The 27825-nt window shown below is 44.6% G+C and overlaps 1 protein-coding gene across 1 annotated transcript in view; it reads left to right on the top strand.

Annotated features, from left to right (window-relative positions):
• ENTHD1 (ENTH domain containing 1) overlaps positions 1 to 27825 on the top strand; it is a 177883-nt gene that overhangs the window by 28495 nt on the left and 121563 nt on the right. The window contains exon 3 of the mRNA XM_075552620.1: positions 12131 to 12249. Coding sequence (XP_075408735.1) covers positions 12131 to 12249 — 119 coding nt within the window. The remainder of the gene's footprint in view (positions 1 to 12130; positions 12250 to 27825) is intronic.

Here is a 27825-nt window from a genome sequence, read left to right as displayed (position 1 = left end):
AAACATGATGTCCTTTGGTAGGGATTGGCCCTTCCAGATGATGTGTCCATCGTGAGTGAAAGTCCCGACTTCCTTGCTTCTAAGAAACATTCTGGTTCTATCTTTTCTAAGACTGATTTGCTCATTTCTTACCCTTGCTATGACCGATAGTTTGAATTATCAGTTTGATAAGAAACATCACAGGGCTCCCCAGTTCTGCTTTTGGGGCATTATCTGAGCAGTACAGGCCCAATGTGATCCACAACTTCTCTTAGATAGTTTTACCGAGTATTTACAGCCTGGGTATCGGAGTGCTCATCAGAGATGACTCAATAGCATCACTTCCTGCAGCATCTCCCTGCTTCCTTTGAGGGTTCTCATTTACATACTGTCCCCTCTGTGTGTACCTTCACAGTCGCAAATGATAAATAGCGTTCGACACCAGAAGGAGAACTTTCCAGTTACAGTTGTAACTTTTCATTTTGCTGTATGGTCACCTAAAACGGGGTCATTAAAATGACCTTGGTTTAGCCTGAGGGAGCCTGTCCTTAGTTCTGGTCAACAGTGGTCATTTCACACTGCCACCGTCCGTCTCCATTCGTCTGATTTATTAAGGACCTACGTTTTCCATCGCCCTCAGCAGTCAGCACCCGAATGGCCGTGAAGTCATTCAGCTTTAGGTGTAAGGCATCACAACCTGGCATTAGTAAAGATTTCAGGAAGTCTCTTTTTAAGTACATTGTGAACAAACTGAGGAAGGGAAACATTGTGAGAAGGGAAAAGTTGTGCATATTAAGAAATGTCTCTTGGCCAAGAAAAGCTAAAATCTCACAATTCTTTTTTAAAATATCTTTTTTTTCATTTAGAACACTTTATTTTATTTTTTTAACAATTTATTGGGGCTCATACAATTCTTATCACAGTTCATACATATACATACATCAATTGTATAAAGCACATCTGTACAGTCTTTGCCCTAATCATTTTTTCTCCTCTTTTCTTTTTTTACATTTTATTAGGGACTCATACAACTCTTATCACCATCCATACATATACATACATCAATTGTATAAAGCACATCCATACATTCCCTGCCCCAATCATTCTCAAGGCATTTGCTCTCCACTTAAGCCCCTTGCATCAGGTCCTCTTTTTTTTCCCCTCCCTCCCCTCTCCCCCCTCCCTCATGTGCCCTTGGTAATTTATACCTCGTTATTTTGTCATATCTTGCCCTATCCGGAGTCTCCCTTCCCCCCTTCTCTGCTGTCCCTCGCCCAGGGAAGAGGTCACATGTGGATCCTTGTAATCAGTTCCCCCTTTCCAACCCATTCACCCTCCACTCTCCCAGCATCGTCCCTCACACCCTTGGTCCTGAAGGTATCATCCACCCTGGATTCCCTGTACCTCCAGCCCTCATATGTACAAGTGTACAGCCTCTGCCCTATCCAGCCCTGCAAGGTAGAATTCGGATCATGGTAGTTGGGGGGAGGAAGCATCTCTTTTAAAATATCTTATGAGGGAAGAGAAAAGAAACCCATTGTTGCTGTTGTTTGTAAGTACCACACAGCACAACGTGGAGGTGTGGTGTGCTTAATGCGATGACTAAATTCAGTGAGCGCTCTGTATGTATCGCTGGGAATGTTCATCAGCACGTGGACGGGGTGAACACACGTCAAATTCCTGGGTAGTTTTGGCATGTAGCATGCTTGGTCCTTTTGGCCCAGAATTCTTTCTGCTTGGAAGGCTTTCTCCACCCTCTACACAGACAAATGCTCTAAAAGCCCAAGGTGAACAGCAATGGCAGAGCCATGCTGCCTTCTCCAGCTGTCTCCTCCGGTTGGGGTCTCTGGTTTCTCCAGCGCACATTGCTTTCCTTCTCCGTGCAATGCCTGCCATTTCTAAAGGCACGTCGTTCAAGGCGCTTCCCCGTGCAGCGCTGAAGGAGCTGTGTCTCAGGAGCCTACACTCAGGTGATATTTCTCTCTCTCATCAAGCAATGAACTTTTTGAAAGTAAGGACTGTGTCTTTAAGATTACTCTTCAAAGTCTTATTTCCATATTCCCCCTAAAGTATTTTGGAAAACTCAGATCCTTCTCACACTTTAAAAAAAGGTGCTACATGTGAATTTTGGGGCGCCCTGGTGGCATAGTGGTTAGGCAGTGGACCACCAACCGCAAGCCGCGCAGTTCCAAACCCCGAGCCACCCCTAGGAAGAATGACAAGGCTTCTGACGCTTGTGAAGCGTGACAGTCTCAGAGACTCACAGGGCAGGTCTACCCTGTCGTAAAGGGTCACTAGGAGTTGCCATTGACTTTTAGCAGTGAGTTTTTTGAGATGTGAAAATTTACCAGAAGTCGTTGTGAAAGGTATAATTTGTCATATTATAAATATTGACATTGAAAGAAAAAAAAAACCCAAACTCTTATTCAGCCTCTTAAATGCCTCTAAAGGAATATGAGGAGGAGCCCTGGTGGCGTAGTGGATTAAGCGGGGGACGGCTAACCACAAGGTCAGCAGTTCAACCCCCACCACACCCCAGTTGCTCTGCAGGAATAAAGATTGGCAGTGTTGGACACCCTGGGGAGCAGTCGCTATGTATTGGAATTGACTTGATGGCAGTGGGATTCTGAGTTTGAAAGGAGCAGGAGCACTATTTCTAGGGATACTTACTTACTTTCAAAAGACATTCATTTGAAAAAACACATGAAGGAAATCTTCCTTAATTCTTGGGGATTTCGCATCATTTCCTTTTCTCCTTGAAGTCATATTTCGATTTCACATTCTTTACAGAATTTTACCCTCATGTAAACCATTTTTATGCTCAGAAGCCTTCTTTACATCCAATGAGAAAAAAACTTTAAAGTATTGCTACTGGTGAGACTTTGCCTTACATCCTTTGGCCATGTTGTCAGGAGGGACAGCAGGCGTGGTTAAGTGCCCTGGAGAAGGACAGCAGGCTTGGTAAAGTGGAGGGACAGTGACCAAGTGGAAGGCCCTCGACAAGCTGGACTGACACAGTCCCTGCAACCATGGACACAGGACAGGAACACGTGTCAGGATGGCGCAGGACAGGGGCAGTGTGTCGTTGTGTTGTGCGCAGGGTCGCTATGGATCTGAACGGACTTGATGGCACCGACCCACAACACCAGTAGGGTTCAGTGCGCATGCACACACACACACACACACACACACACACACACACACACACACACACACTGATGCCAAGTAAAACGCGTTTAAATGTACCTCTGTGAACAGCGGACGGCTACACAGAAGCTCTCTCTCGGCAATGTGCTTGTCGCAGTTGCATCAGGGTGTTGAAATAAATAAAAGGTCCAAATAAAGCAGCGGCTTCTAGGGGTTCGGCTGGGCCAGTTAAATTCAAGGCAGAGATGTTCTAGCAGAAGGTTATGGTAACTATTTCTTGGGATTCCTGATGGATTTTCTCAAGACACAAGGTAGGCACATGGGCTTATGGTGAGAGAATGCACCCCCTCCTAGCTGAGACTCGCTGCCGTGGGACCCCCACTGATGTGTGTGCCAGATTCTACAGGGCTGGCAAGGGCCTGAGCCAAGCACAGCTCAACCCCCTTGTAGATAATGTGTAAACTGCGTCGGTGAGAGAAAGGCCAGGAGAGTTGTAACAGGAACGGATTCTCGATTACAGCGATTCACCTGCTCAGTCGTCGAAGGTAGCACTGTTCCCCAGAGTGCTGTTGGGAAACCTTTCCCCATCCACCCGACAGTTCTGATTTTGCTCATTCGGACTTCTTTTTGTTCCCCAATTCAAAGAATATTTATAAAGGAACCTGATTTGCGTCCCTTAAGGATGCTCAAACTGCTGCCATGACACGGTCTAAGCGGAAGAGCACAGCACTTTCAGAGACGAAAACACCATCTTCAGAACATCAGGGACCTGGAGGGAGGGGATGTCGAGAAATAATTGCTTCACATTTTGATGTTTTAATTTAGTTCATGGTTCTATGGTTTTATAGCAATATTTTTCAACTTATGTATATAAGTTAAAAGTTTTGTTCCCCCCCCCCCAAATTTTCTGTCACCCGAAGTTGTCAGTGGTAAAATAGTCCTTCTAGGTTAGTTTATCATGAGATTTATTGTCAGTATACAATATCAACATGCAAAAGAAAATGGAATTGAAAGATAATGGAATTTTTCCATGAACTTTTTGAGGCCCCATTATATACATTTTATAAATACTTATTAAACATAAAGAATGCTATTTTATTGGGAATCTATGAGATGACTGGAACCATTTACTCACATATGAATATTACTTATTGCTAGAAATAAGCAAAGCTCAGCATAAGTTTCATCCCAATTTTGTATTTTTTACAGATGAAAATTTGGGGCAAGTCTAGGTTTTCCAACCAGGAATGGAAAGTGTTTTATTATGCAATTCCAATCAATTCTATGGATGACTTCCAAGAAGTAGGCCAAAAATAATATAGTGATTTATAATAAAAATATTTTATCTCTTGTCAGTCATTAACTTGATTAGGTCTTTCTTCTGTTTTTCTGGAAGCAAAGATGTGGAAATGCACTTAGTGAAAGATTTGTAAGACCATTATTAGGAGTAATTTTCTTTCTCAGTTTCTGGGAATAATACCAAAAAACTATTTACTATATTTTATCAACTATTGCAGTTGACCCTTCCTTGAACCACACAGGGATGGATTTACTTATATACAATTGCTTTTTCAACAATTGTGATGGTCAGGTTTTGTGTCAGCTTGGCTGGGCCAGGATTCTCAGTATTTGGCAGTAATTCTCCATGCCGGGCTCTTACACGATGCAGTCACCTCTGTGATGGATCTTTTACAACACAACCAATTCTGCAAGCAGCTAGCAGCTTTCGTGGGGTGGAGCCCCCTAGATACAATTGGAAGAAGAACTCTTTGGAAGGGTAGCCTTGTGAGCAGACTCTGTGGGAAAGCTTCACTTCCGCTAGCTCTCCCTCCATATTGTGTGCCCATCCCAGGAGCCATCAGGGGATTGCTGACCTTGCATTCATCAGCCAGCCTGTGATCTTTTTCAGCTCCCACAGTTACTTGAGTCAGGAGAACCTCCTGCTTACAACAGACCTGCGGACTTGAACGGGACTTACTCACCGTGCAAGCCCTTTCTTGACATAAATCTCTCTCTATATATACATCCATGTAAGCTTCACTGGCTTTCTTTCTCTAGAGAACCCAGTCCAACGCAACAACTATATTGGAAACATTTTTTGAAATTGGTGACAATATGAAAACTCCCACGAACCATGTAGCCTAGAAATATTGAAGAGAGAGAGAGAGAGTTAGGTTTATCATGAATGCTGTTGTATGCATAGGTAATACTCCGTCTCATCACTTGCATGGTTTAAAATCAGGAAAGGTATGTGTGCCAGGCTTATAGCCTCTCCCCATATTTATTCAATCTGTATGCTGAGCAAATCGTCAGAGAAGCTGAGTAATATGCAGACAAATGTGCCATTGGTATTGGAAGAAGGCTTCTTAACAAGCTGCCATATGCAGAGGACACAACCTTGCTTGCAGACAGTGAGGAGGATTTGATGCATTTGCTGATGAAGATCATAGATTGAATCCTGTGGCAGTTACATAATCTGTTGTCAGTTTGATTCTTACTAGTGAAGGGGTGGAGTTTACCTGTCAATCAAGTTGCAGCTTGAGGACCTCATTTGGAGGTGCGAAGGAGATAAATAGCTCACTGGAAGTGGGACACTCACTCACTGCCTGAGAGATTGTCTACTGACAAGGCACATGGGGCTATGCTGATGGCAGTGAGAGACCTGGACCTGGAGATGCCATGCGGAGACCCCCTGCCAGTGCTGAGATGCTTACACTGCCACTGGATCCACAAGACTTCCCACCCACTGGCCTGGGATCTTACTGCATTCGGCATCATTGCATGTGTTGTGTGAGTCTGAAGAGGACTTTATAGATTGGTATCGGACATATGGGATAATGTCAGACTTATGGACTTGATCTAGACTGAGATGGGCTGTTTTCCCAATATTCAATTGTTCTTGCATATAAACTCTTTCATATACACATATGAGTGTCTATGAATTTGTTTCTCTAGTCTACTCAGGCTGACACAAAGCCTTTGGTACGGATTGCAGCTCAATGTAAAGGAGACCAGCATCCTCACAATTGGACCATTGCTCAATCATGATGAATAGAGAAAAGTTGAAGTTGAGGATTTTGTCTTGCTTGGATCCACAATCAAGGTTTATGGAAGTAGTGCCCAATCTGGCTGCACAAGTCCTCTTTAGAGTATTGGAAAGTAAGGATGTTACTTTGAGGACTAAGTGAGCCTGACCCAGGCCATGGTCTTTGTAGTAGCCTCCTATGCGCGTGAAAGTGAGACATTGACTGAAGGCCACAGATGCATGTGAATTGTGGTGCTGGAGAAGAATGTTGAAAATACCATGGACTGCTAAACGGATCTGTCTTGGAAGAAGTCAGGCCAGAGTGCTCCTTAAAGGCAGGATGGCACAACTTCCTCTTACATACTTTGAACCTATTGTCAGGAGAGACCAGTCCCTGGAGAAGGACCTCATGCGTGGAAAAATGGAGGGGCAGCAAAAGAGAGAAAGGCTCTCAAGGAGATGGACTGACACCGTGGCTGCAGCAATGGGCTCAGGCACAGGGACAATTGAGGATGGCGCAGGACCAGGCAGTGTTTTGTTCTCTTGTGAATAGGGTTGCTATGGGTCAGAACAAGCTTGGTGGCACCTAACAAGAGCAACATCACAAGATGCACTCAGATCTATTATAAAATGTTAACATTTATCAAAACCTACACATGGGAACACGGACTGATATGACGCCATTCAGTTCAGAGAAATGGAGACACGTGTCAAGATGCAGTATGAAGTCGTGACGGCATATAACATGACGGGCTGTCCTCTGTAATAACTCTGTACTCCCGCACTGTTGCCATTGCAACAGCTCGAGTGGTGTGAATCCCACTGAAAATGCCATGCGAAAAGAATCGCTTCCCAACGAGCAGTTTGTCTCTCTAGTAAATTGCGTATTGCAATAAAAAGTGCTCTCTGGCTATTCACAAGATTTTTTCGCTGCATTTGGTGCAATTTCATAAACACTGAATAACACCCTTGGACCCCTTATGAGGTGCCAGTAGCGATGCTGGATGTGCTCCCAAGAAGCAGAGAAATGTCATGAAATTACAAGAAAACATTGGCTTGCTTGATATGTTCAGGGTTTGCAGTCTGCACTTGCCGCTGCCTACCATTTTGAGATAAATGAATCTAGTAAAAGGAACTTTGTAAAACAGAAAAGGACATTAATGCGACTGTTGTTTTATGCCAGCAGGCAGGAACTGCATGGGCTTTTGGGTGAAATATCTTTTTATTGTTGAAATACAGCTTTCCTATGGACACGGTCTAATACCTATAACCCAGAAAACAGGTGTTAGTCCACTATTTCTGTTGCCCTCAACAGTGGGCTATTCAGAGTGAAGTTGGTGGTGAGTCAACAGTTCTATGAAGATTTTCAGCTGCATGAGGGGTTGGCGCCCTTCACCCCCGCGTCGTGCAAACCTCTGCTGTAATTACACCTGGTACATGCTAACCAAATCCACTCAAAGTTGGGGAAAAAACAAGAATAGCACTCGCAAGCTACCTGTCAGTACAATGTTTTTGAGAAACTGATTTTACTTGGTGAACTTTGAACACGTTTAATCAAATCTTCCAAAGTGAAGATTCAAGAATTTTCATTGCATTTCTGGAAAATATTTACCGCATAATCTACCTGGCAAAGTCATTCCTTGTTGTCGAAACAGAGATGAGCTTCCTTTTCGAAAAAGTCTGACTTTGCTCAAATCAGAGTGTCAGTGACTGTCCCTCTGCTAGTCTTCTTCGCCCCCCAGAAGCCTTGTCCTGGGAGAGGGGAAGGCAGAGAGCTGCGCCATCCACTTACAGCCCTGACCAGCCAGGGTGCCACTGTTTCTCCTGTGCTTGTTGGTCTGCTCTGCTCCCCTGACTCTCCCCAGAAAGGACACATTCTCTGGCTGGTGAAACAGGCAAGGTCATTAAATGAAACTGGTCCCCAGTCTTGCTGCCCTGTCTATGTGCTGGATAGCCTAGCACAGGCCCAATTACCCTGCCAATAATGTCCTATGTTGCCTCGAAAAGCAACCTCCGTACGACAGGGCAACCCTTGCAGCTTTCCTTTGCGTCTCTCGGGCCTGGGTTGAAGGAGGCTTCTCCGAGTCCTGGGTTTTAAACGATTGTTCATGCCTTTGAGGGTCTTCTGCTTTGGGAAGGTGCACTGCATTCAGATTGGCGAGGGACCTAGCGAAAGTGGGAGAAATTGATTATGAAAGGGAAAGGGCGAGAGTACTAGCCTGCTGCCTCCAGACAATTGCGCTCTCAGGCGGATCAATTTTTGGACAGACTATGTTATGGAAGTTGCGGACTAGAAATTGATTTCTTTAAAACACCCCATGCCCACACTCGTGGGTTGGATCACGTTTCCAAAACACCTAAACCCTAACCTCTATGTCTGAGCTTGTTATCTTGTTTGGGCTGGGTTATAATTGTTATATTTAATGAGCCCAGATTACCGTAGCATGTGTTTCGAGTCCATCTCTCTAAAAGCAATCCAGGAAGCAGAGACAGGGGCAGACAGATTGCAAGCCGAATGAAGAAGCTCAGAAGAGACAAGGATCTTCTTCCAAAGCTTACAGAAAGTCTTTGTCCAGAGCTGCCCACCCGGAGCGTGCATTCTAACGCCCTAAACTGGGAGGAAACAAGTGTCTGTTTGTTAACGCCAGTGGCAAGTGACCCACTTGGTTATTTGGCTGATGAGCTCTCTAAGCTAGTTCTTAAAGGGGCTGTGTGATTTCTCCTTGCCACTTAGAGTGCAACACCAGAGGAAAGCGACGGATTTAAAAACGAACCGCGTGAAATGAAAACAGGATGTGAAGATTTGGAAGTTTAGGTTGCTGTACAAACTAAGAGCAGCCTGTCTACGATTTTTTCATTTATGGTCATACCACCTTGTGCTAAAGAGATTCAGCCTGAGGCTGATGGGCCTAACCACCTACTACGGCAGGGAAAGCCCCATCAGGTTAGACCAGGGGGAGCAGAGACAGGATGCAAGGAAAGAAAGCGATCTGCTTTGTAGAACTCGACAGGCAGAAAACCGGCTAACAGAGCTGCCTCTGTCATCCGCCAAGGAAAACAAGGGTCCTCCTTGGAGAAGCCCAGACATCAGCAGAATTGGGAGGAGGAGCCAAGGGGGCAGAGCCTTCTTGGCTTCAAAGGGTGGGGCCACCATCTCACTGATCTCAAAGGCTCTGCGATCTCAAAGAGCAGGGCCCAACGCTGCTGCTTTTCAGTTTCAGTGAGTCAGAACACTGCCAACTCAGTTCCAGAATGCGGGGCTGTTGAGAAGATGTGCCGGTGGGACAGGGTTGCCAGCCAAAGCTAACAGGGATGGCACTGCCATTGCCCAAGGGGCACAAGAACTGGGCCTGCAAGGGCTGAGGGCCTGGGGTTGCCACTTCAAAGGACTAAGGGACTGGGTCGTCCACAGCCCAGGGAGGAGAGTTAGGACCCCAGGGAGACTGGAAGGGAAAGCTGAAGCCCAGTGTTGCGAGCCCTCCACCCAGAATTCCGAGTCAGGCTACACTCCAAGCCGGGGGGCAGGGCCATTGCCCAGGCGGTCCCTAGAGAATGAGTGCCCAGTGTCCTCGTTTGTCATAGACTGTCTGCCCTGGGCCCGTTTCGGCTCTGTAACTCGGAAGCAAAGAGCTCGTTGTTCAGATTGCACTGACTCACAGACGAAGAGGATTTCTTTTTGCCCCAGGAGGGACTTTGTCAGAGCTTCACTCCTATTTGATCGAGATGATTCAGAAGATGAGATTTTGGACTTCGAGTTTATTTAAGACTTTGAGGACGATTGGATAAGGGGAATATGTTGGCTTAAAAAAATCATTTTATTGGGGACTTGTATACCTCTCACCACCATCCATCCATCCATCCATTGTGTCAAGCACACCCGCACATTTGTTGCCATCATCATTCTCAAAGCACCTTCCTTTTACCTGAGTCCCTGGTATCAGCTCCCTGCTTTTTCCCTTCCCTCCCTGCCCCCGCCTCACCTTTGATAATTTATAAATTATTATTTTGTCATGTCTTACACTGTCCGATGTCTCCCTTCACCCGCTTTTCTGTTCTCCGCCCCCCCAGGGAGGGGGTTATATGGAGACGCCTGTGATCATTTCCACGGGGAATGTTTTGCTTGTGATAAGGGCATGCCTTCTGGAGATCACAAGGTAGAATGTGATGGATTGAATTGTTGCTGTTGGGTGCTGGTGAATCAGTTCTGTCGCATGTGGGTGTGGCCCCACATTCCAGCCCAGCACCCCCCACTCCTGAAGCTCCCCTGGGCGAAGGTCGGCTTGGGGAGGTGGGGGACACTCTAGGACACATTTCAGGTGTGTCTGTAGATACCAAAAACGGTGGCCCACCTGACAATGTTCTAATACTTGGTTCAGAGGCAAGAATCACACCTCCCAATGGAGCCACATCACCATCATCCAGCCCCCAGCCACCAAGCTGCCATCACGCCAGATGGAGATTCAGAGACGCTGTTCTTCCGCCCCTGGCCCCTTGATGAACGTTGCCTCGATGCCTTTGCCGCTTTAGGCATTGCATGGTGGTGGTTAGGTTTCCTTGGGTCGGCCCAACCTCACCGTGACCGGCCCTATAGGCACCAGAAAGAAACAGGGCCTGGTCCTGCGCCTGCCTCACATTTGCTGTGATGTTGGAGCCCGCTGCTGCAGCCACGGCGTCCATCCATTTTGTTGAGTCTTACTCTTTTTCCTGTTCAACTATTTTACCAAGTACATTGTCCTCCGGGAACTGGTTTCTCCTGGCAATATGTCCAAAATGCATGAGATAAAGTCTTGCAACACTTTCCTCGAAGGAGCATTCTCGCTGTACTTCTTCCAAGACAGATTTGTTTGTTTGTTGTTTGATTGAATTGCATGCCCCCAAATATGTGCTGTAAATCCTAACCTCAGCCTGTGGTTACCTCTGTGGGACATGTGCTGTTTTTGTCATGTTAATGAAGCAGGGTTAGTGTAAGGTGTGTCTTGCATCAATCCCTTTTGAGATGTAAAAGATACTGAACAAGTAAGTGAGAGAAACAGAGATGGGATGCGGTGGGGGAAGAGAGATGCCAACTCACAGGAAGACCACCAAGGGCAGAGGCTGAAGGAGACGAGCCCCTCCCCCCAGAGCCCAGAGAGAGAAAAGCACTCTGATCTTGGCCATGTGGTCTCCACAATTCTGAGAGGAAATAGTGTCTGTTTATTAAAGTCACCATTTATGGGATTTTGGGTTCAGCAGCTCTAGGTAACTAAGACAGGGCAAAAAGAAAACCCATTTTAGGACTGCACAACATTACATTTAGCAAAAGCACATAAGCAGAAATATCAATGTATTGTCATTGGTATATTTTCCCTTTAACGATTCAATTAACTTTTATTTATTTATTTAAAACAATCATTTTATTGGGGGCTCTTACAGCTCTTATAACATTCCATACATCAATTGTATCAAGCACATTTGTACCTGTGTTGGCATCATCATTTTCTAAACATTTGCTTTCTATTTGAGCCGTTGGTTCAGTTAACTTTTAAAAGAGAATTGTGTGTCCGTTTCTTCCCCCAAATTATTAGTTTTTTGTAGACTTTGTGAAATTCACACCAAAATAATAACACTCTTTTAAAAATGGTCATTAGAAATTGTGGTTGTTATTCCTATTTTGCTACACATTCATCCAGCTCATTTTCACATTTTCAAACTCTTTTCTATACTGTACCTTATTAAGGAAAGAGATATTTCAAATAATAAAGCTACAAAATAGGCTTGTTGATGAGCAATAGGGTGAGAATTGAAGTTGTGTTATTGTAATGTCTGAACTTGCCAATTATAATAGCAGATTATTAAAAGAATACTCACAACAAGCTATTGGCAGATGATGTATATTTATTTAGTAGACAAATGGATTCTCAGGAGTAATTAGAATTTTATGTAACTAATGTGAAAACGGTTTTCTGCCAAAGTAAAATCATAGCTATATTTTGTTGACAGAAAATGCTTCCAAGGCAGGATCCAAAAACGAGCAGTGCCAACACCCTCCGTTGCCTAGTGGGACTGCCTTGTCCCAGGAAACGCTGCCAGTCAAGATTACTGCTTGGAAATCCACCGAGGTAAGCCCTTGTGTCAATCTCCTGTTGTTGCCTTAACCACTGTAACCATTAAAACAGCACACATGTAAGACACTGCAGCCCTGTGGGCTGGGAATCTCACACTAGTCTCATTAGGCTAGCATGCAGGTGTCGGCCGGGCTGTGTCCACCTTTGGAGGCTCCCGGGAAGAATGTGTTTCCTTTCCTTTCCCACATTCCTTGGCTTGTGGACCCCTGTTCCTCTTCAAAGCCAGCAATATTGCCTCTTTTGGATTATTCCCACCACAGCTGAGAAAAATTATTTGCTTTTAAGGATTTGTGTGAGTCGACCGAGCCCCCTGGATAATCGAGGGTCATTTTCTGGTTTTAGGGTCCTTCTTGCCAAGCCCCTTTTACGCTAGAATGCAGCACAGTCACAGGTTCTGGGCAGGAGGCTTTGAACTCTGCCTTCCACGGTCATGGTCTTGTTCTCAGTTCCCTCTTAGTTCTCTAGTGCTGTAGTACCAAGTCACCACAAGGGAGTGACTTCGACAAACCAAAGTTTATTTTCTTACAGTTCAGGAGGCTCCAAGTCGGGGTGCACTCGGGATGCTCTAGGGAAAATCTTTCTCTCTCGGTTGATTCTGGGGGAAATTTCCTGTCTCTTTCCAGCTTTTGTTCCTGGGTTCGGCAATCTTCATGTGGAATGGACCTATCTTTCCCCATCTGTGCTTGCTTCTCTAAGTCTAACCTGCTTCTTTCATGTCTCAGTGATGACTGACTGCATGACATACCCTACACCAATATGGCCTCATTAACATAATGCTATTCCAAGCTGGGTCTGCCTCTGAAAGTATAAGGATTAGGATTTACAACACCTATTGTAGGGGACCAAATTCAGTCCATAACAGATTCCTTTTCACTGAATAATTTACTACAGAGAGTTGAAAAGCCATTATTTTAGACCTCATTTATATAATTGTAATAATAAGATATATTAAAAGTAACACACTTGTGTTAAATATTTTATTCATTATAAAAATGGATCATGTGGAAAGTCTCACCCATCATTTTCTTCCAATTCTTTGCAGGTAACTTTTGTTAATAAAAATTTTAATATACAATGTATATATATAGCATATTAAATGAAGGGGGAAGTGCAGAGTGAAGACCCAAGGCCCAAGTGTCGGCCAATGGAGATCCCCTCATAGAGGCGTTTAGGAGAGGAGATGGGTTAATTAGGGTGCGAGGTAGTACCGATGAAGAACACAGCTTTCCCCCAGGTCCTGGATGCTTCCTCCCTCCAGCTACCATGATCCGAATTCTACCTTGCAGGGCTGGATAGGACAGAGGCTGTACACTGGTACATATGAGGGCTGGAGGTACAGGGAATCCAGGGTGGATGATACCTTCAGGACCAAGGGTGTGAGGGACGATGCTGGGAGAGTGGAGGGTGAGTGGGTTGGAAAGGGGGAACTGATTACAAGGATTCACATGTGACCTCTTCCCTGGGCGAGGGACAGCAGAGAAGGGGGGAAGGGAGACTCCGGATAGGGCAAGATATGACAAAATAACGAGGTATAAATTACCAAGGGCACATGAGGGAGGGGGGAGAGGGGAGGGAGGGGAAAAAAAAAGAGGACCTGATGCAAGGGGCTTAAGTGGAGAGCAAATGCCTTGAGAATGATTGGGGCAGGGAATGTATGGATGTGCTTTATACAATTGATGTATGTATATGTATGGATGGTGATAAGAGTTGTATGAGTCCCTATTAAAATGTAAAAAAAGAAAAGAGGAGAAAAAAATGATTAGGGCAAAGACTGTACAGATGTGCTTTATACAATTGATGTATGTATATGTATGAACTGTGATAAGAATTGTATGAGCCCCTAATAAATTGTTAAAATTAAAAAAATAATAAAATAAAATAAAAAATAAAAGAGAAGAAAAAATCCCAAACAAAAAAAATTTTAATATACAAATTAAAAGTCTCATATTTTCTGTGCAAATATAAGCATATATACTTTTAATAATCAAAGTAAGACGGGGCATTTGTCACTTTGGGGCTTGATTTTCCTATTTCTTAATACATTGTGGACAGTTTTCCCTGTCAGTAGACTTAGATATACTTCTCTGGAAAAGACTGACTTGTGGTGCTGGCGAAGAACATGGAAAGTGCCACGGACTGCTGAAAGAACAAACCCATCTGTCTTGGAAGAAGTAAGGTCTGCGTGCTGCTTGGGGGCAAGCATGGCAAGGCTTCATCTGGCATTCTTGGGACTGTTGCCAGGAGAGACCCGTCCCTGGAGAAGGACCTCATGCTTGGTAAAGTGGAGGGCCAGTGAAAAAGGGGCAGGCCCGCCAGGAGATGGATCGACACAGTGGCTGCAACAGTGGGCTCGGACAAAGGTAGAATTGTGTGAGGATGGTGCAGGTGTCTTGTTCTGTGGGGCACGGGTCACTATGGGTCGGAACTGACTTGCTGGCACTTAACAATAGCCCACATGAGCCATGTCCTTATCTATTCTGAGACTAGAACTAGCGTTCAGCTCCTGTTACCAACTATTCTGACCAGGGCCAGAATAGATGATTCTAGATAGAAAAGGAAGAAAATGTAGCACAATACTCAAAATATTAAATAACAATCAAAAGGCCAGACTACTGGACTGGTAGAGACACAAGGAAACTCTGAGATTGTCCCCCTGAGATGTCCTTTAAACTTGGCGCTATCACCATCCCCTGATATCATCTTTCCGCTAAATAACAGATTGGCTCATAAAATAAACAATATCGCCAATGAGTACCAAGCTCTTTAAAAAATCATCTGTCTGAGATCCAATGGGCACCATTTACCCTAAACCAAAGATGCGAAGGTAAGGGGGATGAGGAAGCTAGATTAAGGGAAACAGAACAAGTAGAATAGATGAATGATGATGATGTTGACACATTGTGAAAATGTAACCAATGTCTCTGAGAAAAATGAACAGAAATTATATAACGGAAACCCAAGTTCCTGTGTGAACTTTCACCAAAGACACAATGAAATATTATTTCTGGAAAGTTTAGATCTACATACCATCTAGAACTTTAGTGTAAGGATGGGGTCTAACTTTCTTTTTTTATTTAACTTGTTAAACATTCTTCATTCATGAAAATTTTTTATTGTGAAATCATTGTTGAAAAATGTTTTTTAAGTGTAGTCCTGGGAAAGAAAAAAGAGAAAGAAATCATTGTAGACTGACAGGAAGTTACAAAACAGTCCTCAGGGTTCCTTGTACCCTTTACTCGGCTCCCCCAAATGTTGACGTCTAGTGGGAGGATAATATCCAAATATCATGGACGGTCGAAAGAGCAAATACATCTGTTTGGAAGAAGTACAGCCGGAGGCTGCTTAGAAGAAGAGAGGCTGTCGAGACTCCGCCCCACATAATGTGGACACTTGATGGGAGAGTGGGTTCCTGGAGCAGGACCTCATGCTTGGAAAGAAGAAGTGCAGCGAAAAAGAGGCAGACTCCCAGCTGGCTGGGTGGACACAGTGGCGGCAGCTATGGGCTCCCGCCTAACAATTGTGAGGATGACGCAGGAGCGGGCCGGGCCCTACTCAGCGGTATTGATCCAAAACAACATGATATCAAAACCCAGAAACTGATATGGGTGCATGATTGTTAACTAGACTGCAAGCCTTATTCGATGTTCACCTTTTCTTTCTTTTTAGCCTATGTTGTGTGTGTGTGTGTAGTTAAGTGGATTTCTATGCCCAGTCGAGATTCTTCTAACCAGGACCACACTCAAGAGACAGGAATACTTGGGCTCAGCCCCACCCACTGCGCCCTGAAGCCCTTCTCTTGGCAACCAGGAACCTGTTCTCCATCATCCTCAGTGCTGTTATCTCAAGAACGTTACATAAGCGGGCTCAGGCAGTGTGTACCTTTTTGAGATTGATTTTTTTTCACTTAGCACATTGCTCTTCAGATCGATTCAAAATGCTGCCGTGTATCTGCAGTTTGTTGGGGTTTTTTGTTTTTGCTTTTTTTTACTGCTGAGGAGCGTTCTCTGTGTTGAAAGACTTCAATTTCCCCACAATGTGCAGCCGTGTAAGTTTTTCCCACGCCTGCCTTCTTTGCCACTCTGTGAGCCTTCTCAATATGAGGTCTTTCTTCTCTATTTAGTTTTGAGAAATGATCATCTGGTTTTCTTCAGGCGTTTCCTCCTTTCCTCTTTCTCTCTTTCTGGGATTCATAGTACTTGGAAATGAGTAATTCTAACTTCATCTCTCGGAGTTTTTCTTTTATGTTTTATTTCTTATCATCAATCCAAGCTCTTGGTTTAATAATTTGATTTTTATTTGATGGGTAACTCCACTACATCAATTCTACAATTAATCCCATCAAATATGGTCTCTGTTTCAACTCTTTCCCATTTATTACTGCTGCTTCTTTCGGAAACAATGTCTTATTCTAGTATGTTATGTTGCTTATATACATCCTTATTTTAGTATGTTTATTAAGCTTATTTTAAACTCATTATCCATAGATGGAATCTGTAATTCTCTTCTTTCACTTTAATTGGGGAATAATTGCTCAGCTGGTGCCTAGGATTTCTCAAGTCCAGGCCTTCGTCTGGGCCAGCATACCCAGCCTAAGAGGGAGGAAGCATGTTGTCCCTTGCCTGCCTTCACCCCCAGAGAACTAGAGCCAATCCTTCCTCATGCTAGAGATCAATATCTCCAGTTAGATCTTTATCCTGAGGACCCCAAGGAGAAGCAGCTGTAGAAGGAAACCCACTGCTCTTGATTCTGACTTATACCAACCCTGTAGGACAGCGTAGAACTGCTTCGTGTGGTTTCTGAGCTTGGAAATCTTAATGGAAGTATATTGTATCATCTTTCACCCTCAGAGTAGCTGGTAGATTCGAACGAGGTCCCTTTGGGTTAGCAGTCCAATGCTTAACCCACCGTGCCACCAAGCTGCTATTTTAGGAGGAGGTACTGTTAAATTGTAAGGGGTTTGCCATGGTGGTTGGAAGAAGACAGGTCAAGAAGCATCTGTCCAAGCCTACTTAGGCCTTACCAGTTTTTCTCACTTGTCCATGTAGGTCAAGTGTGGAATCAGGGACACTGTTCCAAGACACAGGATGGATGGGGCAGGGGGTAGTTTAACAATTTTCCCCTTATTTTATCATCTTAACAGTACGCGCACGCGCACACGCACGCACACACACACACACACATGCACACGTTCAGCATAGAGTCATTCTATCTCCCCAAGCGCCTCTCACAATGTTCTTTTCCTTTGGATAATGTCTTAGACTTGGATTCTTTAGAGAAGCAAAACCAGTGAATATATATATATATATATATATATATATATATATTGTAGTTATATAATCTGTTGTCAATTTGAGAGGCCTACAAGTAAAGGGGTGGAGTCTAGCCACAGCCAAGGAGACCTCTGTGTGGGCTTGGCCTTCTCCTGAGGATTCTGGGAACTCCTGTCTTCCTCCTTGGAGGCAGGAGACACTGTTGCAAGCTCACTCCCTGGGAGACATTGCAGCTGACAAGACACATGGAACTATGCTAAATGCCCTGAGCTGGGCGAGCCGCATGGAGACCCCTGCCAGCTCTGAGATGCTTACACCACCACTGGATCCACAAGACTTCCCACCCACTGGGCTGTGATCGTCCTGAATTTGACATCATTGCATGTGTTTTGTGATCTGAAGAGGACTTATCGGACATATGGGCTAATCTTGAACTTATGACCTCCATCTGGACTGGGCTGGGATGTTTGCTCAATATTCAATTGCTCTTATATATAAAGCTCTCTCTTATACACATATGAGTGTCTTTCTAGATTTGTTTCTCTAGTCAACCCAGACTAACACACACACATACAAGAAAACAGCTCACATATTTGTAGAAGTAGGTAAGTCCAATCAGAGTCCAGGCAGGTTTCAAGTATGTGGGTCAGATGGAGGCGTCTCCTGATTAAACCTGCATTCTACAGAACACCACAGACTAGTGGCTGCAAAGGATGATGGATCCAAGGTCAGCGGCTGGGTGGCAAATCAGATGGTGGGTGGCTGGCGGCTCCTGGGATTAGCAGGCAATATTGGCTCATGTCCGCAGAGCCAGAGAGTACTGAATCAGATATAGGATCCAGCAGAGCAAGAAGCAAGCGAGCTTTCCCACAGGATCCACCTCCATAAGAAGTAGGCCACACTCCGAGGAAACTTCCTTTCAGTTGGGCTGTGACCTGAGTGAGATGGTTGTCTTCCTCCCTGGCATTCGTAGTGCTCCTCACAGCAGGTCCCATTATGGGAGTTGCTTACATTGTCTAGGTCACATCATGGAGCATTACTTGTTTGGGGGTGAGGTTTATGGTTTTCTTCACACTGACATGTAATCCACACCGAAGCTTAAATCCTCGATCTTCCTGAGCAAGTGCTTCAAGTTCAGCAAGCAAGGTTGTGTCATCTGCATATTGAAGGTTGTTAATAAACCTTCCTTCAATCCATGTGCTCCATTCGTCTTATCATCCAGCTTCTCTGATGATTTGCTCGGCAAGCAGACTGAATCAGTATAGTGAGAGGCTACTACTCTGAAGTGCATCTTCCCTGATTTTAAGCCTAGCAGTGTTCCCTTGTCCTGTTTGCCCGACTGCCTCTTGATCCATGTCCAGGTTCCACGTGAGCACGATGAAGTGTTCTGGAATGCCTGTCCTTCTTAATTTGTTGTGGTCCACACAGTTGAATACCTTTGCATAGTCAATGAAACACAAGTAAGCATCTTTCTGGGATTCTCTGCTCTCAGCCAAGATCCTTCGATATCAGCAACGATATCCCTGTTCCATGACCTCTTCTGAATCTGACCCGAACCCCTGGCAGCTCCTTGGCAATGAACTGCTGCAACCATTGTTGGATGAGTTCAGCAAAATTTTACTTGCATGTGATGTCAATGAAATTGTTCTATAATTTGAGCATTCTGTTGGGTCACCTTTCTGGGGAATGGGTACAAATATGACTCCTAGTCAGTTGGCCAAGTAGCCTTCTTCCAAATTTCTTGACATGGATAAGTTAGTGCTTCCAGTGCTTCATCAGCTTGTTGAACGTTTCAGTTGGTATTTCCTCAATTCCTCGAGCCTTGTTTTTGACTAATGCTTTCAGAACAACCTGAACTTCTTCCTTCAGGGCTATTGGTTCTTGCCCATATACTGTCTCTTGAAATGACTGAAAGGTTGACTTGTTCTTTTAGGTGCAGTGGCTCTGTGTATTCTTTCCATCTTCCTTCGATGCTTCTCGCCTCGATCTGTTTTCCATAGAGTCTTTTTATATAGCAGCTCAAGGCTTGAATTTTTTCTGGAGTTTTTTTTAGTTTATAATATGTTAAGTGTATTCTTTCTTTTGGTTTTCTAACTCTAAGTGGAATAGACTCACGGTAATACTTTGGCTCTCATGGGCTTGTTTTAACTTTCTTCAGGTTCAACCTGAACTTGCGTATGAGTTCTGTTCAATCGATGGTCTGTTCCACAGTCGGCCCCTGACCTAGTTTTAGCTGAGGACACTGAGCTTCTCCAGCGTCTCTTCCCACAGATGTAGTCAATTTGATTTCTGTGTATTCCATCTGGAGAAGTCCCTATGTTTCATTGCTTTTTGTGTTGCTAAAAAAGTATTTTGCAAGGAAGAAGTCCTTGGTCTTGCAAAATGGGACCTATCGTGGGACCCCCAGCTTCCTTCCCACCCAGACCATATTTTCCAATTACTGCTCTTTTCTTTGTTTCCAACTTTTGCATCCCATTCACCAAGAATTATCAATGCATCCTGATCACATGTTAGAATTACTCAGTTTCTTTGTCACTAGCTTTAGTTGTTGGTGCATAAATTTGAACACCAGTTGTATTGATTGGGGTTTCTTCTATTCAGATAGACATAATCCTATTGCAGATAGCATTGTACTTCAAGATAGGTCTTGAAATGTCCTTTTTTGACAATGAATACAACGCCATTCCTGTTGATTGTTTCATTCTAGCATAGTAAACTATATAATTTTCTGATTCAAAAAGGCCAATATCAGTCCATTTCAGCTCACTAATGTCTAAAATGTTGGTCTTTGTGCATTCCGTTTTTTTTTTTTTACAAATTCCAGTTTTCCTAGATTCATTCTTCATGTATCTCAACTTACAATTGTTAATGGATGTTTGCAGCTGTTTTTTCCGTTCTTTTCTCATTTTGAACTGTGCCCCATAAGCAAATGAAGGTCCCAAAGGCTTTAATCCCACAGATTTTATTCCATCCACATCATTAGTCAGCTCGTCCTCAGTCATATTTTGAGTGCCGCTGACCTGAGAGGCTTCTCTTCCGGAACTCTCTCTCTCTAAACATTCTGCTTCTATTCAGGAGGTTTTCAGTATCTGAAAGTGTTTCCAGTCTATCCATAAGGCTCTCAGCGGCTAATTCCTCTGAAGTGGACAGCCTAGTCCTTTTTCGCAGTCTCGTCAGAAAGCGTCGCTGAAACCTGCTCACTTTGAGTGACCCTGCTTGCATTGGAAATACCAGTGGCATAGTGTCCAGAATCCCAGCAACACACAAGGTACCACAGCATCACAAACTGATAGACAAGCTGTGGGGAGGATTAGTGGGCCTTAACAAGTGGACCAAGAGGTAACACCATGATAAGGAGAGAAAAGATTAAAGTTGCCAAGGATTTCATCTGGCTTGGATCCACAATCATACTCATGGAAGCAGCGGTCAAGAGATCAACCGACCACAACATCGTGTAACTCTGCTGCGCAGACATCTTTAACGTGTTCAAAAGCAGGGCTGTTAATTTGAGGACTAAGGTGTGCCTGACCGAGTCATGGTATTTTGAGTCTCCTTATATGCAGGTGAAAAATCAATAGGAAAATCAATGCATTTGAGTTGTGGTGTTGGCGAAGAATATTGAAAGTACCATGGACTTTCCCCCAAAAAAACAGATCTTCCTGGGAAGAAGTACAGCCAGCCAGAATGCTCCTTAGACACAAGGATGGCAACATTTTGTCTCAGGTACTTTGGACATGTAGTCAGGAGAGACCAGTCCCGGGAGAAGGACACCGTGCTTGGTCAAGTGGAGGGGCGGTGAAAACGAGGAAGGCCCTCGACAAGATGGATTCACACAGTAGCGGCCACAGTGGGCTCAAAAGTAAGTACAATTGTGAGAACCGGGCAGCACCAGCCAGGGTTGTTTGGTTGTGATGACTTGAAACTGCCTTGCCGGCACCGAACGACACCTACCCACAACTATCAAGCCACCGAGACTCCTGGCTGAGCCAAGTTGACACAAAGTCTAACGATCACAGATACTATCTCTTGGCAGTACCTCCAGAGTCCTCGGTGGTACAGATGATGAATGTGTTCACTTGCTACCCAAGAGTTTGAATATTTGAGACCACCCAGGGGTGCCTTGGAACAAAGGCCCGATGAAAAGCTCAGTCATTGGAAACCCTACGGAGCTTAATTCACCTCTCATATACAGGAGTTTGCCATGAATTGAAGTTATCCCTACAGCACATGGTTTGGTTTCATGGTATAGAACCCCCAGGGTTGATCTTGATACAGGGGGCGAGCACAACCAGAATCGGAACCAGAATCTTCTCTGTTCTGCCTGCAATGGTCTCTGAGGCTCATACCTAGTGATCTAGCATGTGTGTTTTATTGGGCTGTCCAATCAGTTTCCAACTCATATGGACCCTACGGAGGGCAGAAGGAAACGCTGCCTGGTCCTCACAGAGCTATGGCTGTGTTTGAGCCCATTGTTGTAGCCACTGTGTCAGTCTATTTCATCGAGGAGTCTTTGTTTCTTGTTCTTTCAATTGTTCTCATCCCTTTCTTTATCACCGGAAGGACTGTCAGCCTACAGCACCGTGGCTGGAAACCCTGGAGGGCAGCCTGTAGTTTTTAGATGCCATTGACTGTGCACTACAGAAACGCTGCCCCATCTGGTGCCATCCGCACAATTGTTCCTATGCTTCAGTCCATTGTTACAAGCCACTGTGCCAATCCATCTTCTTGAGGACCTTCCTCTTCCTCGCTTGTGGGAAACAGAACTGCGAAGACAGTGTATGTGGACAAACTCTAAACGCTCATACACTAAGGAGTCTGGGAGGCCAGTGCTCCCGTGGAGGGAACCTTCATGTTCGTGGGTTGGAGATGTGTCCCACTCACATTCTCCTAAGTAAAAGCTATTCCCCATGATGTCCCCCATTAATCATGCCAATTTTAAGGGGCTACTTGCAAGCACATGACTGCTACTATGTACATTTGAAGGTCAACTGCTTGAAGGCTACTTACCTGAAGGTTGTCTGCCATCAAACGCCATCAGACCCTATTGGCAGTCCCACGCTAAGTATGGCCCTCTCCCTTCTGATAAAGATCGTGGATTGTTCCTCTGGAGAAGAGCTCAGGGCCACTGAAGGTCAAGCCAGCTCAGAGATGACCGAGGTTATCCTGCTATCTTGACTCTAGAACCTGCCCATCTTGTTACTGTATATGCCTTCGGGTCATACGGATGCCTCTAGTGCAGCGGTTCTCAACCTGTGGGTCGCGACCCCTTTGGGGGTTGAACAACCCTTTCACAGGGGTCGCCTGATTCATCACAGTAGCAAAATGACAGTGATGACGTAGCAACAAACATAATGTTATGGTTGAGGGTCCCCACCACATGAGGAACTGTCTGAAAGGGTCGCGGCGTGAGGAAGGTTGAGATCCACTTGTCTAGTGCCTCCCCTTCCTTTGTATGCTACCTATTACCCCTAGCCTGTCCCCCTCGTGCTATGTACCACCCCTTCCTGTTACATATGTGCTTACTGGGGCCTGCGTGCCCGAGTAAGCTGGTGAGAATACATTAAGCTCTCTCTCTTCTTGGTTCCTGAAGCAATCATGGAGGGGAGCCCTTGCACGCTTTATCTTGTCTGATGTGTCCTTAATTTACCCCTCCATTACCCTTGGATTCACTTGGTTGTGGGTGGCTGGTCCCCCATACTCACTGCCCCTCCACTTCAGCAAATCTTTTGTCCCTCTCCAGGGACTGGTTTCTCCTCACAAAATGTCCAAAGTTTGTGAGACAAAGTCTGCCCTCCTCGCCTCTCAGGAGCACTCTGACCTGACTTGTTCCAGTGCCGACTGTGCATCCTCTGGGCAGTCCATGGCACTTTCCATTGTCTTCTCAGCACCACATTCAAACGCATCCGTTCTTCTGCGGTCTTCTCTATTCAGTGTCCAACTCCCATGGATCAGGTGCACGTTAGTCTTCAAAGTAACCTTCTTGCTTTTCCATACTCCTAAGAGACCTTGTGAAGGAGGTTTACCTAGTGCAAAGCATCTTTTGATCTCTTGACTACTGCTTCCATGAACATTGACTGTGGATCCAAGCAAGACAAAATCCTCGACGACTTCAACGTTTTCTCCATTTATCCTGATTGTTAAATGGTCCAGTTGTGTCCAGTTGAGAGAATTTTGGTCTTTTCTGCATTGAACCATAAGCCACACTGAAGGCTGCGGTCCTTGGTCCTCATCAGCAAGCATTTCATGTCTCCCTAGCTTTCAGCAAGCAAGGTGTGTCATCTGCATAAGTTTTAAAACATACTTCATTTGAAATACTTTAAAAATTGTCTTATGATTTTCATTTTATCAGGAGTGAATTCCGTTTGGGAATCCTGTTTTGTAGGCTCTTCTCAAATGGCTCAAAGACTCTTTTCCCTTAGTCTTTTTTTCTCTCTCGGTCCCGACCCCTCCTTGCCTAATACATGTTCATTTGCTTTCTGCTTATACCTGGGACCACCTATCCATATTCATATTTACACTGCCAGCTGGGGGCTTTGTTCTCTTGAGAGGCGTTGCAGCTCTGGCCCGTCAAACAAGGGCTACCGTGGCTTAGTTGCTTGAGAAGTCTTGCCTGTGTTCTTTTGCTTCCCTGGGCGCACTGGTTTTAGAAGCCCCGGCCCCAGACTGTGATGACAGGATATTCCAAATTCCTTCATGAGCAGGGGTCTGAGCATAATTTCAAGCATTTTGGCCATTTTCAGCCCTCCTATCTGGGGTGGATACTTTAAATTTGTACAGGGGGCTTCAAAACGTTCATGGAAAACATTCATTATATTTTTAATTCAATTTTTCATGAATTTTATGAAATCCCTTTAAATTTACCCTGCAAGAACTGAACTCCTGCTAGTCTCTGTCTCTGGGCCCAATGTCCCACAGATCGACAGCCTCCTTTTTTTTTTACCATTATGTTTCTGCTTCTGTTCTGCTTTGTGAAAATGTTGATCTTGTTTTGCAGTGTAGCTGGGCCTTTTTAATTTTCACTTTTGTCTTTTCTCTTTCGTTGCTCTGCGTCTCCAGAAGGGAGGGATTTCCAAAGTATGAATTAATAGAACCGTTTTAGCTGGAAATCAATGCCACTCACCACTCTATGAATTCACCTCATTCATACATTTGGTTCTCTGTTTAATATATGTCCCTTTCACTAGAAGGAATGCATTTGGATTGTGGTGCTGGAGCCGGGCATTGAAAGTACCATGGACTGCTGAAAGGACAATGTGTATTGGAAGAAGTATGGCCAAGCGTGCTCCTTAGAGGCAAGGACGGTGAGACTGTGTCTTACATTCTTTGGACCTGCTGTCAGGAGAGACCAGTCCCTGGAGAAGGACATCATGGTTGGTGAAGTACAGGGGCAGCAAGGAAGAGGAAGGCCCTTGAGGAGGTGGATGGACACTGGCTGCAGCCGTGGGCTCAGGCGGAGGCCTCATGAGGACGGCGTGTTTCCTACTCCTGAGCATAAGGTTGCATGGGTTGGAACCCACTGGATGGCACTGAACAAGGTTCCTTGTGCGTAGCGACCTTTGTTAAGAGGCTTAGTCACTTCTGATTCTGTAATTGTCAGCCTTTCAGTCATATTCCTGATTTTATTTTGCTCTTTGTGGAATGAAGACGTGAAGGCATGCATCACAGGCAATAGAGCCTGCTCTCTTCTTTCGCCTGGGAAAGAAGTGTGTGTGTGTGGGGGGTGAGGGGGGGTGTCTCCGACTCAGAGTGCTTTGTTTAACCTTCTCTGCCACAGCTCCTCCGAGAGCGCCAGACATGCGGGATGACTTCTTGACCTTCTCTTCGCAGGCCCTTGCCCTAACCCAAGTGAATACCCAATGCAGCGCATTTTCTAGCAGCCCAGAAAAGCACACTGAATTAAAATTTTGCTTTTCCTTAATTGTAAAATTGCTCACAGATTGGAAATATGTAGATTTTTTAAAAAAAGATAAATTAACTCAAAATCACTTTTAGATTGGAGATCAGCCTGCTTGCTGCCGATAACCTTTGAGGGGAGAGTGGTGTGATTGCTGCTCCCTGTCCCGGAGTCGGCGCTGGCTCAGAGCGACCCAGGAAGCACAGGATGGTGCTGTGGGCTCCGCACACTCATCTTGTCTTTGAACCCACTGGTGCAGCCCCGGCGTCTGTCAGTCCATCATCTTGGGGGTTTTTTCCTTTTTTGCTGACCTTTTCCAGGGACAGGTCTCCCCTGATAACATGTCCCAAGGACATGAGACAAAGTCTTGCCACCCTCCCTTCTAAGGAGTATCCTAGCTTTGCTTCTTCCATGACTCTCGATTGTGGATCTACGTAGAATAAAATCCTTGGAGACGCCCATTCTTTTTTCCACTGTGCTGTCTGTTGGTCCTGTTCTAAGGATGTCGGGTTTTCTTTACATTTGCTTTCAATCCGGACTGCGGGCTGATGTCTTTGATCTTCATCAGCAAGTGCTTCATCTGCATGTCACAGACTGCTAATAAGGAGGAAAGTTTACTTGAATAATTCTGTGCTCTTAGGAGCCTCAAAAGAAGTAAAAGGCTACCTAACTTCCTGTCCTCATTAAGTATTACTATTGCTTTTTCTTACTTAGAGAAACCTATTGCGGTTGACATACAACATCCCATATCTTACATCTGTAAATGAACACGCAACTCTTCTCTCTCAGAAGAAGTCTAGAGGCTGTATTTTCCTGCTCCAAAGCATCACTGTATCCTAACAATATCCCATCATCCTGCTGACAAGCATCTCCTTATTAATGTTGGAGGATTTTGATGCAGTTCAAGATGTCCTTTTCTATAATCTGCTTTTGTAAACGAGAACAGAACGGAGTACGTTGAACAGTAAATCTAATTACTGTTGCCAAGCAGACTACAAACGAGGCGCTGCCTCTGCTGTAAGAGGCTCATGTTCCTAATCCAGCATGAGAAAGATAGTGTGGCTGGCCTGGGAGATTCAGTGCTGCCAATGAATGTCTTTTCACAATTGGAAAAGCAAGCCTGTTTAACTGTACATTTTTTTTACAAATAGAAGGAGAATTGCCTAAAAAGGAGGATATAAAATTCTTAGCCAAATGGAGCTTTCAAAAACAGAGCAGTGGGTGCCTAGGTGTACTTTCAGGACTAAAGAAAGCATTACATTTGTGACACTCTGGTGTGGCTTTGTCTCCTTTCTGGATACGGTTCAGAATTTTTTATTATTAAGCTTCCAATAAATAAAACTATTCGTAGCTTTACAGCACCTCAACAGATCTTCATATTTTCCTGTTGGAGAACAGTCAACAATAAGGCTGTGACTTCTTTGGTGGCAGTTGTTTCCATAGCAACAGATAGGGATGCTCTGAAATGATCCACATAAAATTAAAGCTGACCCAAACCTTCCATTGAGTTGTGAATGACTAAAGTGCTTGTGAAAGAAGATAAATATTTATTATTTGGCTCAGTGAGGGGTATAACATTTGTATCCTTAGGCTCATTAGCATATCATTGATTATATTTGCAAAAATTGGAGCTCATCAGAGTTATTAGAGCGATGGAAATTATCATCATTTTAATTATGTCGATTCATCATTTCTTTGCTGCATCATTGCTTTATGCATAGAAATTCTTTTTTAATTTTTAGGTGTGCACTTTTATTCTATTCATTTAACTGCAGGTGAAGTTTGCAGTTTTACACCAGACAATGCACACACATTTCGTGTCATCTCATGGCTTACCATCCCTTCACTGTGACATCACTGATCCCAGTCCTCCTTTGTTTCCTGGGCCTGCCTTGAACGGAGCAGGCCCAGCCGATTCCCTCAGAAGACACAGGCTCTCTGCATTGTGTTGGTGCCTTAAAGATTTTCCTTAGCCAAGAGTCTTTCCCCCAGATTGTCTTCATTCATTTCAATCTTGCTTTAAGAAGGCTGGCGGGAAGATGAGCTCTTGGAGCTAGCTGATCTGTCTGCAGCGCCCCAGACACCTGTAGAGCCAGGAACTTGTTGAGACCAAGATACTCTCTTACAATTGAAAATGTGGAGCCAGGTGAGATGCACCTTCAACACCGCTCACTTCTCGCACCAGTGTCTGGACTTCAGCCACGGTTCCTTCAATTGTTGAGGCGCTCAGATGTTCATTTCTTGGTTCATTTAAAAAAAAGACTGATTCTGGGGCCATCAAAGGGGCAATTCTGACAGATTTTCCTGAAGGACACCAGACGATCCCAGGAACTTACTCTGGAGACATTTTAAGCAAATTTGAACAATTCCATGGATGTGGAAAAGGCCAGGAAAGGTGTGCCAAGG

This window comes from Tenrec ecaudatus, chromosome 6 (genome assembly GCF_050624435.1).
Source record: "Tenrec ecaudatus isolate mTenEca1 chromosome 6, mTenEca1.hap1, whole genome shotgun sequence".
Classification (NCBI taxonomy): Eukaryota; Metazoa; Chordata; class Mammalia; order Afrosoricida; family Tenrecidae; genus Tenrec; species Tenrec ecaudatus.
This window is presented reverse-complemented; position numbering and strand designations above follow the sequence as displayed.